Raw genomic sequence first — 12,968 nt, 5'->3', positions numbered from 1 at the left:
TGTCACATCAGCCATCCACATCCCAAAGAGAGGTTTCATGATCTTTGTTATAATCAAGAGTAGTATAAAAAAAAAAAGCTAAAGCAAAGCGGAGCCAAAAGTCTTTACCCCCGCCCCGATTAAAAAGGGGAAGCTCGTAAAGTAAAAAGTAAACTCTGCTGTATTTTCTCTGGCCCTGCCCGAGACACAACAATGGGTGAGTTGTACTCTTCTTTGTTTAAATCGAGGCTTTGGATATTTACTCAAATCGCCACGTGTACACCTTTTTTAGTTACCGGTGGTTGTTAAAAGGCTTACATTGCAGGAATAGGATTCCGATCATACACCGAGATTTGCATTTGTAACTTTGTGAGATTGTTGTAATATACCTGGAGATATGGCGTTGAAGTTATTTAACCTTCTCAAATGTATAATGAATTAGACGGCTTTGTACTAATCTTTAGGCACAGAGAGTATTACAAAAAAAACATTTCGTGCAAAGTTAATTACATGGGTTATGTGTAGGAATAAAGCAAACAGTGATGAGATCTTGTATGTGTTGTGATCTAATATCTCTAACACATGAACAGGAAAGTAGGAATTGTTGGCAAAATTCCTTGATGTGCTAACTGGGCCCTAGATCAAAATTTTAGTGACGTACATGCTGCAAAAATGTACAATATTTTTATTAGACAATTTAATTGTATTTGTTTTCAATGGTCTCCTTAGATTCTTATACAGTAGTTCAGTTGAGAACCCTTATCACTTTTTTAGGTATACCTGAAATGCAAGGTTTCTGCATGACTACTTGCTATGTTACCTTTCAAAAACCAAGGCCTGAACCTTGTTCTCCATAGCCAGTCGCAGCCAAGTTGTTCCATTTACATTTTTTGCAAAGCATTTTTCATCTGTCATTCTCCCCTTTTAAAGGACCAAATATGATTGGACAAAGTAACATAATCTAAATTAAATGGTCATTTTTAATACTTGTTTGGAAATCGTTTGCAGTCAGTGAACTCTGTAACTCACAGACATCACAAGACGACAGTTTTATCACTGGTAATGCTGTGGCAGGCCTTTGCTGCAGATGCAAGTTAAATTCATGTGCAGTTGGATTCAGGTCAGATGATAGATTTGGCCTTCCACTTCTGAGAAGCACCATCAAATGGGTTTTGAAACATTTGGTTGAACTTGAGCAGATAATATAGCCCTATACACATCATCATCTATTTATACAAGGGAAACAGTTACCCTGAAGGGTAACTAACTATCTTTGTATCTTTGCACTTTTACACTGAGTATTAACAGTAACAGTTTCCGAATGAAAATGCCACACTTTTAATCAATGCCAGACCTTTTATTTGCTTACGTAAAAGTAAAACACACAAACAAATTAACTGACCTTGTTGTTCCATTGGTTTAGGAGGGGACTGTATGTACAGTAAAACTGATTCAGTTCATTGACATTATTCAGTTCATTGACAAATTAATTGACATTATAATGGATTTTAGATCACTAATATTTGATTGAAAAAAATAACAGAAAGTCATTATAGTGCATGCAAAGGGGCATGTGATAAGTGTGGTAAATACATTGATTATTTTCATGTACTAAATCACTTAATCACAGTATCATTAGGATTAGGAAAAATAAATAATTGGATTCTAAATAAGAAATACAATACCCCCCTCTCTATCTTCATCCCTCTCTCTCTCTCTCTCTCTCTCTCTCTCTCTCTCTCAGGGTCTCTGAGGAAATCTTCCCTGGCCAGTTTGTGCATGTTGTTGTGGATGCCTGTGTTACTGGAATTTCATGTGTTGCATGGAGCTGTGGCTCAGTCGGTGTCTCCATCTTATGACAAGCTAGGCTCAGACTTGGGGCTGCAGGTTTTCCTTCAAATGGTCCAACAGAAGCCACATGAAAATGTGGTGCTCTCCCCTCATGGTGTAGCTACTATTTTGGGGATACTGTTGCCAGGGGCTCATGGAAATACAAAGCAACAGCTTCTTTCAGGACTCCGATATAACAATAAAGGTGAGAGTATTGGTTTTCTTTTAAAGCTTCTGTTTTTCTAAATTTCCTATGTCTTTTGTTTTCTAAAAAATTGGGTGATGTTACCAAACCCATGTACAAATCAGAATGCTCAATATGTAGAATTAGGGCTGTTTCTAGAGCTTTATGGGAGGCTCAACACCCAGTGGCCCTACTTAACTTTATCTCAGGCTGAGCAATGCTCTGCTTGAGAAAGAAAAAAAGCAATGCAAAGGGGGGACCAAGCAATGCTCTTCTTGAGAGGGGACCAAGCAGTGCTCTGCTTCATTTTAAACAACATATCAAGATCAACACATTAACACAAAGAAATAATCATAAAAAGACCAGGGGCTTGAAGCAGAACATCAGGGACTCAAGCTACCCAAATCCACCACCTTTTTATGTTCTCACAATGAGAAATTATGGATACAGTCAATAACATTTTTTTTTCTTGTTTCTTGGTCAACAGTGCAATTAGCTTTATCCTCTAATGCTGTAATTCACTTTTTTTTAACTATTTATGTTTTTATGAACAGACTAACAGAGCAGCTTGAATATGTCAAAACAATCTCAATCTAAGCCTAATACTTTAACAAGTCAGATGCTGTTCAATTAACACAATGATATATGACAAATTAAAGTAAGGTAATATAAAGGCAGTTTTGTAAAGCTGATTTTAAACCCAAGCTTTAATTACACCTTTTTATTCAGTGTACGGTGCATTTCTAGTTAGCAGTGTAACCTTTTAATCTTGTAGTAACACAAGATAGACAACAGTAGCCCACACATAATTTTACTTTATATTATATTTGTCTTTAGGCATATGTTCTAAATAAAATGTGGTAAAAGTACTTGAGTAATTTAACTTAAGTATTATGTTGTAGTTTTAAATAAAATAAAAAAAAACATACATTTTAATCTTAATTAGTCCATCAGCAGAATCATTAAAAACAGGAAGGTCTCTTCTACTGACATATATAAAATGACTATATGCTGTATATCAAAGGCTTAGTTTAGCATTCACGAATCATAGCAGTTCATCACCATTGTCTTCTAACACTAAACATATATACAATATAGCGATCAGTGAGCCTTGAGCACCCCTGGGCCGACCTTAGTAAAATGTTCAATATGCTGTTATAAGCATAGTCTTATATAAAATCAGATGTTCTACACATTCATGGCTCTCACAGTGTCCTCCCACAAAGGAGATTCCATGCAGATGGGAGCAGCAGGTACGATTCTGTCAGCAGCAGGTGGCAGATCAGAGATATCGTCATTGTAATTGACAATTGAACTAAAAAGCTGTGCTTTTCCTCAGGTCCCTATAAGATGCTACAGAAGCTGCATAAGATCCTGACATCTAAGGCCAAAACCAGCTTCATAACCATCGCCAATGCACTTTTTCCACAGGAAGGTTTCAACATTTACACAAATTTCCTGAATACCATTAGGGACAATTTCTTTTGTGATAGCCATGCCCTTAACTACAACAACCCTAAGCAATCTGCAGATTTCATCAACAGGTGGATCAAGAACCACACAAAAGGTATGAAACACTGTTGAAAAACATTTAACCACAATTATCTGCTCAAATAAAGGTATAATGGTATAATTTGTTTCCTCAAACGTTCCCATCAGGCCACATCAACAGTCTTTTGAAACCAGATATGTTGGACCCATCCCTGACACGACTAGTGGTAGTAAACTCAATCTACTTTAAAGGAATGTGGAAGTCCCGCTTCCCTGTACAGAGCACCAAGATTAAGAGCTTTACAGGTGGAGATGGAAAGTCTTACAAAGTGCCAATGATGTCCCAACTATCTGTCTTTAAAACTGGTGAGACTATTATATTAAATATTAAAAATAAATTGAATTAATTTTATTTTTTATCAACATATATACCTGTTTTTACCCATTGTTTGAAATTTACTAATTTTTAAAAAAAATATTAATCAACCCAGTTTCATTTAATACATTGTAGTAGTTCATTTTTGTTACAGTCACCATGCTTAGTTAGTATTTTGTACTCTGTTTCATTAAAAAAAATCGTTCAGATAATAATTTTGCTATTTATTTGCTATTTTGATTCATTTGCTATTTTGGTAATTAAACCCTGTTCTGTTCACTTAGGTTGGGCAAATACTCCTGATGGTGTGAAATATAAGGTTATAGAGTTACCCTATCATGGCAATCACACAAGCATGTTCATTGCATTTCCTTCTGAAAGGGTAACACCATTGTCAACAATCTTACCTCATCTCACCTTGGAAACAGTGCATGGTTGGGCCAAACTGATGCATCATGGAAAGATCCGTCTCTCGTTGCCAAAGTGAGAAATGTAAAATAATGTATTTGAACTTTTGTTGTGTTTAGGAATATTACGTATAGCACAAGACTTTATGCTTTATATACTAAATACAAATACAAAATCTGAAAAAAGAAAAACAATTTATTTCCGTTTGTCACCTGTTTTTTTCTTGATTTTTTATAAGTCTTTTAAAGTTTCTGTTACCCTCTGTGGATAGGTTCACAGCAGAGATGAAGATGGATTTAAAGAGTCCTTTGTGTGCTCTTGGTATAACAGACATTTTTACTGAGGGAAAAGCTGACTTTCGTCTCCTCAGTAAGTACAATGATTATTGATTGTCCCCTTTTGCTTTAAGTAGCACCAGGGTCCTGGAGGAACATTGTTTCATTTTACTGTGTATTGAATCAGCTATACATGATCAACATGACAATAAAAGCACCCTGATTTGACTTGACTTGATAATTTGGTCATTAGGTTTATTTGCTGTGGCAGATTTGTAGTGAAATGCTAAACATGTGTTATGATGCCATAATACATGGTGAATATTATAAAGTTAATATTTGCCTCCTGTGATGGTAATACACAGTAGTTAAATTATGTTTTTTCTCAGGTTCAGAACCCCTTCATATTTCCAATGCTCTACAGAAAATCAAGATAGAGGTTAATGAGGATGGAACTAAAGCAGCTGCTGCAACTAGTAAGTGTGTGTTAACATTTCACAGCTTGTAATGCTGTATGACATATAAAGTGGTGAATCTTATGGTGAAGAAGAATAAAACTTGGAAGGAAGCAAAGGTGTGTCTGGTGAGTGTACATAGCTAGCTTGCTTTTTTAATCTGCCTACAAACCTTGTATGAAGCCTAGCAGGCAATCATATAATTCAAGTACATTTAAACACAGTTGGTGAATATAAATCACATAGTGGCTGTAGGTTACAAATGCTTACCAAATGAGAACTAGGCTGCTTAGATATCCAGATCTTATTCCAAATAGGACTGTAGATATACACTAAATCACCAAAAGGTTTTGGACAACATAAAACATGGCTGTAGGGATTTGCCTATATAGCCTCCAGAGAGACACTGACATTCTATGTATTTCAGGCTATATAGTGGGTGAGGAGGTCTGGGGTTCTAGTTCATCTCAAAAGTGCTTCCACTTCAACCTTAACACACCTTGTCTTTATGGATGTCACTTTTAGTACAGGAGTATTGTCATGCTAGAACATGTTTTGACTAAGCTCTTTAGTTCCAGTGAAGGGAAATTGTAATTGTAATTGTACAGCTTATAAATACATCATACAGTTGTGTGCTTTCAACTTTGTGACACCAAGTTTCCACAAATAATATCAATATAGTATATATTGAATGAGTGAACTAATGCAAAGGGAGGTAAGAGCAGTAAACAAAGAAACAGAGGTGACATTGTACACAGTTAGAAGAATCTAGTGGGGAAAGTGATAGCAAAACACAACACAGAACAGGAAATAACTCCAACATCAGCCAATGCACAGCCTACCCGTAACCCTAGCTCTATTTGCTGCCAAAGTTCCCCAAACCAACTACTGACTTTGTGCAGTGTATACTTAGGAAACAAGGAAAATTCAGTTGGTGACAATTTCTTCTCTGGAACCTGACTCAGAATCGTGACTCCACTGCATGCTGAGATGTTGCACAGAGGCACTGCTTCTGGATGTGGTGATGTAGAATCCACTAGGACTAACACATAAAAATTATACTACTGTGCACCTTGGCCTGTCAAAGTCCATGGTAATTCTTTTGAAGGGGACCCAAATTATTGGTAATCATTACTTTTAGGCTGGTCAGTGGATTTACCAGCTGACATTCATGACATGCCGAACACCACCTTTAAACATCGGCATAAATGCCTGGCCAAAATTAGCCATTAGGGCTTTGGAATGCAACTGTTGCTTGTTGTGCAGGTTCATGGGCATTTAGTGTTGGGCTTGAATGAGGAGGCTTATATTGCTCTCTCTCTCACTGGTTAGAGGAGTCACTGAAAGCAAAAAGAGATAAAGTAGTAGACTGGTGGTAATAGGATGTGTGAATCATCACACTTTACCTACCAGTTTGGCCCACCTCCTTTTCTGTCCACAGCTGAGAGCTGATGATTTTTATATTTGATATAAGATTAATTCAGATTTGGCCTTCAATAATATTTGAAGCAGCAAAGAAAAAAAACAGACAAAAATATAAGAGTAATAAATGTATCTAACACTTTCTTTCTTTCTTTCTTTCTTTCCTTCCTTCCTTCCTTCCTTCCTGCCTTCCTGCCTTCCTTCCTTCCTTCCTTCCCTGTAGCTGCAATTTTGATGGCCAGGTCATCTCCTCCAGTGGTGATTATAGATAGACCATTCTTGTTCTTCATCAAACACAATTCTACAGGTATTTTGTTCATATATATTTAATCACGATTTAAGATTTAATCACGAGTTAACTCGTGATTAATTGCAACTTAATTGCACATTTTTATCCGTTCGAAATGTAACCCTTAAATGAATATTTTTCAAGTTTTTAATACCCTAAACAACATGGGCATGGACAAATATTGAAATGTATGTTGTTTATTATTAGTGAAACCATACTCAACATAGATCATGAAGACTAGACATTTTTCAAAGGTCATAGATATTTTTCAAAGAACTTGTTCATGTCTCTTAAACATATGAAAAAAAAAGAACATAGAAAAAACCCCAGGTTCCCATTACTTCTTTCTTTGCACTGAGCTATTTACTTACACAAGTCTGTTTACATTGCTTGTTCACACAACAGGCCAGATCACTTCTTCTAAAGATGCAAAGTGTACATTTATTACTGAAACCATCTTAAATATAGAGCATAAAGAACATAGACATGTTTTTCAAATAACTTGTACATGACTATTAAACACATGAAGAAAAGAACATAGAATAACCACAGGTTCCTATTACCTCCCATCCTTGTGGAGTTGTCCATCCGTCTCCGCTGAAAACAATCTACTGTTGTCTGCCTTTGGCGAGGGGCAGGAGAGCTCAAGTGATATTTTAAACTTGACCTGCTGCGGTGGTAACTTAATTCACATCTACAATAAATGCAGATAACTTTTGTCTTTTCGACAGAACCATCAGACATCGTTTTATATAGGCAAGGCCAAGGGTCGAACAGAAAATGTGCGAACAGAAAATGTCACAAAAAGTTAAGAATATTTGGCTTTTGGGTGAAATTTATGGAAAATGTAAAAAGTTCATGCTACAGTGATATTATATCATGAAAGTAGGGCATTTAAGTAGAAGCATGCAATGGTGATTTCCTCATCGCAAAAAAAGATTATTGAAACAAAAGCCAACAACAGTGGTGGGTATGCCACAACAAAAAATGTCGATGTCTCAATAATTTGTCATGTGCCCTTGACCATCAATTACAGCTTGACTACGACGTCTCATGCTGTTCACGAGTCGACTTATTGTCTGCTGAGGCATGGCATTCCACTCTTCTTGAAGGGTGGCCCTCAGGTCATTGAGGTTCTGGGGTGCAGGGTTACGAGCCTCTACAAGGCGACTCAGCTGATCCCATAGGTTTTCTATGGGATTCAGGTCTGGAGAAAGTGCAGGCCACTCCATTTGAGGTACCCCAGCCTCCAGCAGCTGTTCCCTAATGATGCGACCTCGATGAGCTGGAGCATTGTTGTCCATGAAGATGAAATTATGCCTGTGTTCATGCAGGGGCACAATGACTGGATTAAGGATGTTATTCAGGTAGCATTGGCTTGTCACTTTACCATTCACAAGACGTAGGGCAGTTCTGTATTGAGTAGACACACCTGTCCAGACTGTAACACCATCACCACAACAGTGGCTGATGCATAGCGCTCTCCTTGACATCTCCAACATTGTTGGCAGCCATCATTTCTGCTCAACGTGAATCGACTTTCATCAGAGAACAGCACTGAGGCCCACTGGTCCCTCGTCCAGCGTAAATGCTCCCTGGCCTGGTGGTGTGGTCAGGTACCCTTGCAGGTCGTCTAGCACACAGACCACGCTGATGTAAACGGTTTCGAATGGTCTGACTTGACACTTGGGTGCCTCTAACCTCCCTTAAATGTGCCTGGAGTTGAGTGGCATTCATCATCCGGTTCCGCAGGGCACTGTTCACAATGAAGCGGTCATCAATGTGGGATGTGGCCAAAGGACGTCCACTTTTATGCCTTTCTGCGACTCTTCCAGTCTCTCTGTATCTCTGTCGCAACCTGCTGATGACACTCTGTCACACTCTAAGCTCAGTGGCCACTTCCCTCTGAGAACATCCTGTTTGAAGCCATGCAATGGCGAGGTACTGTTGAGCAATTGTTAGGTGTGGTCTTGGTCTCATGATGTCAAAATGTGAACAGCATGATGAAGAGGACTGTTTAAATACCAATTCTAATTGAACCAGAAAATTTATTGGTCGATTCATGGATCAAACACCAGTTAGAGAACAGCAAGTTATGCAAAAAGTACTGAAACACTGAACAGTTGGACATGTGCATTCAAAAGTGTAGAGAAGGTCAAATTAAGGTCACCTGTAAAGGTTATAGTGCATTTTAGGTGTATCCTGAAATTTCACCCGAAAGCCAAATATCCTTAACTTTTTGTGAGTAGTGTATATATATGGCCTTTATACTTGGCATGTTATAGTAAAAGTTACAATTTTGCATGTTAACACTTCTTTACTTTTTTTTCCAGGAACCATTCTTTTTGCTGGTCAAATAAACAAACCTTGAGCACACTAGTGACGAGAACAAGGAGACTCTGACACACACACACACACACACACACACACACTATATTGCCAAAAGTTTTGGGACATCCGCCATTACATGCACATGAACTTTAATGATCCCATTCTTAATCCGTAGGGTTTAATTTGGAGTTGGCCCGCCCTTTGCAGTTACAACAGCTGCAACTCTTCTGGGGAGGCTTTCCACAAGGATTAGGAGTGTGTTTATGGGAATTTTTGACTATTATTCTAGAAGCACATTTGTGAGGTCAGGCACTGATGTTGGACGAGAAGGCCTGGCTTGCAGTCTCTGCTCTAATTCATCTCAAAAGTGTTCTGTCAGGTTGAGGTCAGGACTCTGTACAGGCCAGTCAAGTTCTTCCAGAACAAAGTCACTCATCCATGTCTGGTTGGTTTGTGCACTGGTGTGCAGTCATGTTGGAACAGGAAGTGGCCATCACCAAACTGTTCCCACAAAGTTGGAAATTGTCCAAAATCTCTTGGTATGCTGAAGCATTAAGAGTTCCTTTCACTGGAACTAAGGGGCCAAAAATAACCCCTGAAAAATAACCTCACAACATAATCCCCCTTCACCAAACTTTACACTTGGCACAATGCAGTCAGGCAAGTACTGTTCTCCTGGCAACTGCCAAAGCCAGACTTGTCCATTGGATTTCCAGACAGAGAAGCATGATTCATCACTCCAGAGAACATGTCTCCACTGCTGTAGAGTACAGTGGCAGCATGCTTTACACCACTGCATCTGACACTTTGCATTGCACTTGGTGGTGTAAGACTTGGATGCAACTGCTCGACCATGGAAACCCATTCCATGAAGCTCTCTACACACTGTTCTTTAGCTAATCTGAAGGCCACCTGAAGTTTGGAGGTCTGTAGCTATTGACTACTGACTAAGTTGGCAACTTTTGCGCACTGTGCACCAAAACGTGATCTGATCCCACTCAGTGATTTTACGTGGACTACCACTTCGTGGCTGAGTTGCTGTTGTTCCCAATTGCTTCCAGTTTATTATAATACCCATAACAGTTGACTGGAATATTTAGTAGTAAGGAAATTTCAGGAATGGACTTATTACACAGGTGGAAACCTATCACTGTACCACACAGAAGCAGTCTGCATACCTAGGTGCTTGATTTTACACACCTGTGGCCATGGAAGTGATTGGAAGACCTGAATTCAATGATTTGTATTTGTTCAATGATCTACAAGCAAAACTTTTGGCAATATATATGTATAATTTGTACATACCGATATATGCATCAATCAGGCATAACATTATGACCACTGACAGGTGAATAACACTGATTATCTCCTCATCATGGCACCTGTTAGTGGGTGGGATATATTAGGCAGCAAATAAACACTTTGTCCTCAAAGTTGATGTCTTAGAAGCAGGAAAAATCGTCAAGTGTAAGGATTTGAGCGAGTTTGTCAAATACCAAATTGTGATGGCTAGATGACTAGATCAGAGCATCTCCTAAACTACAGCTCTTGTGGGCTGTTCCTGGTCTGCAGTTGTCAGTATCCATCAAAAGTATCCTTTAATTCCTGTAAGTCCTTTAAGTTCTGTAAGTATCCTTTAAGTCCTGTAAGTTGCTACCTTCAGGACTTAAAGGATCTGCTGCTAATATCTTGGTGCCAGATACCAAAGCACACCTTCAGGGATCTAGTTGAGTCCATGCCTCGATGGATCAGGGCTGTTTTGGCAGCAAAAGCCAACGCTATACTACGCAGGTGGTCATAATGTTATGGCTGATGTATATGTCTGGTTATTGAATTACTCAGACAGGTTAGAGAGAGGTACATATATATATATATATACAGCTTTGTGTTTGTCTATATAATTTTCTTGCTATTAGAAAACATTACACAGCAATATTATTTTGCTTTATATTACTATATTCTTGATAGAGGGCTATATGTATTTGCTGGTAACAATTTGCTGGTAACAAACAAATAAACTTATTAGTTTACTAAACTAGTTGTGCATAACTGTGTTTTATATACAATTAATTTAAAGGTACACTCCAAATTCATTTAAAGGAAATCATCTAAATTCATTAAAAGTAGCGATTATTTAAGAAAGTTTCTTTTGTTTTTACAAATTTATTTCCAGAACAGTCAGTCACATCAATTCAGATAGAATAGCAGTATTGGTCTCAAATTTAATTATTATACAAGGTCAGACTGCCTGTCCAGGGTTCAAATGTACTTTCACTTTCCCTCATGTGATCTCCTTCATGTTCTATAGTTAGGCCTGTTCTCATGATAATCTCAATCAAATAATAGACTATAGAATTTTATATATATATATATATATATATATATGTATACACAGTAATACCTTGACTTACGAGCTTAATTCGTTCTGTGACTGAGCTCGTAACTCAATTTGCTCGTATATCAAATTAAATTTCTCCATTAAAATGAATTGAAATGCTATTAATCCGTTCCAGCCTCCCAAAAACCACACCAATTTTTTTTGTTACGTGTTTTTAAATAAGAATTATTAATGTTTATTAATGTTTTTAATGTACTTTATAAATAACAAATAATGTATAAAAAAAATAATAATACATAATAAAAGAGAATGTAAAGAAATAAACTGGTTTTATTAAGTGTATTTACGTCGAAGTTCAGACGAAGATGTTAGCGGAGGTGGAGGAAATTGGGTGGCGGAGTTTTTCATTTCATGCTCTATCGCTTAACTTAACTTACTCAGTACACACAATGCTACAATTAATTAAATTTAAATTATAAATATAATTTTAATTAATTAATGTAACTTACACACTATGCTACACTTTATCGCTAAACTTAATTGCTACTTTTTTTTATTTTATTTTTTTCACTTCACTTAATCTTCTTCACTGACTTTTGCCTTTTTCGCCACACTTTCCTCGCTTTCACTTGCAGGGCGTTTCAATAAAAACCTGTCCGAGGAGGTTTGTTTCTTCCTCCCTTTCAAAATGTTTGGAAAATGAGTGAGGAAGTGTCGTTACACAGCGCCAACGCACAACCTGGAGAGATAACCATGTGAACTGAATGCTCGCTGGGCGACCTAGTGACGGGTGGCACGAGTGACCAAAGGTTTGGCTATAGCAGCCCAGCCATGCACATTGACCCTGTGGAGCTCCCGACGGACAGTTTTGGTGGAAACAGGAGAGTTGAGGTGCATATTTAATTCTGCAGTGAGTTGGGCAGCTGTGGTTTTATGTTTTTTGGATACAATCCGGGTTAGCTCCCGGACATCCCTTTCAGACAGCTTCCTCTTGCGTCCACAGTTACTCCTGTTGGATGTGGTTCGTCCTTCTTGGTGGTATGCTGACATTACCCTGGATACCGTGGCTCTTGATACATCACAAAGACTTGCTGTCTTAGTCACAGATGTGCCAGCGAGATGTGCACCAACAATTTGTCCTCTTTTGAACTCTGATATGTCACCCATAATGTTGTGTGCATTGCAATATTTTAAGCAAAACTGTGCTATTACTCTGCTAATTAAACCTTCACACTCTGCTCTTACTGGTGGAATGTGCAATCAATGAAGATTGGCCACCAGGCTGGTCAAATTTAGCCATGAAACCTCCAACACTAAATTGGCCAGTGTTTCAGTTTCATTGTCCAACCCCTGTATATCACTGACTTGCGTTTTAATACTGTATAGTTAATATATTTTTCCATGAATGTGTGTTAAATTATTCCCAATAGTCTATTCTCTACATTTCATAGCTTTTCTCTTGGTTGAGCTGCTTCCAGTAGTGTTTATTTATGATAAGATTATTTATCCAATCATATTTCAGCTAGTAGCTGACATCATGTGTTGCCCGGCCGTAAGGCCTTCAGAATCAATAGTGCAGGCGCCCGTAGC

At 38.0% G+C, this 12,968-nt stretch overlaps 1 protein-coding gene across 1 annotated transcript; it reads left to right on the top strand.

Annotated features, from left to right (window-relative positions):
* On the top strand, positions 1-11,266 carry serpine2 (serpin peptidase inhibitor, clade E (nexin, plasminogen activator inhibitor type 1), member 2). The gene is made up of 9 exons (XM_058413946.1): positions 1-196; positions 1,724-2,014; positions 3,333-3,560; positions 3,653-3,850; positions 4,145-4,343; positions 4,540-4,637; positions 4,933-5,019; positions 6,644-6,727; positions 9,043-11,266. Exons 1-9 carry the CDS (start codon positions 193-195, stop codon positions 9,078-9,080), a joined length of 1,227 nt encoding a protein of 408 aa, XP_058269929.1. The 5' UTR covers positions 1-192; the 3' UTR covers positions 9,081-11,266.
* Positions 11,267-12,968: the final 1,702 nt, after the last annotated feature.

The sequence above is a fragment of the Hemibagrus wyckioides genome, linkage group LG17, assembly GCF_019097595.1.
Source record: "Hemibagrus wyckioides isolate EC202008001 linkage group LG17, SWU_Hwy_1.0, whole genome shotgun sequence".
NCBI lineage: Eukaryota > Metazoa > Chordata > Actinopteri > Siluriformes > Bagridae > Hemibagrus > Hemibagrus wyckioides.
The sequence above is the reverse complement of the archived record's forward strand: the minus strand, read 5'-3'. Positions and strand labels throughout refer to the sequence as shown.

Excerpts from the sequence above, each read along its gene's own strand:
- serpine2 (XM_058413946.1), top strand. Across the intron at positions 4,344-4,539 it reads ATCCGTCTCTCGTTGCCAAA|GTTCACAGCAGAGATGAAGA; the intron begins GTGAGAAATGTA and ends CTCTGTGGATAG. Across the intron at positions 4,638-4,932 it reads AGCTGACTTTCGTCTCCTCA|GTTCAGAACCCCTTCATATT; the intron begins GTAAGTACAATG and ends GTTTTTTCTCAG.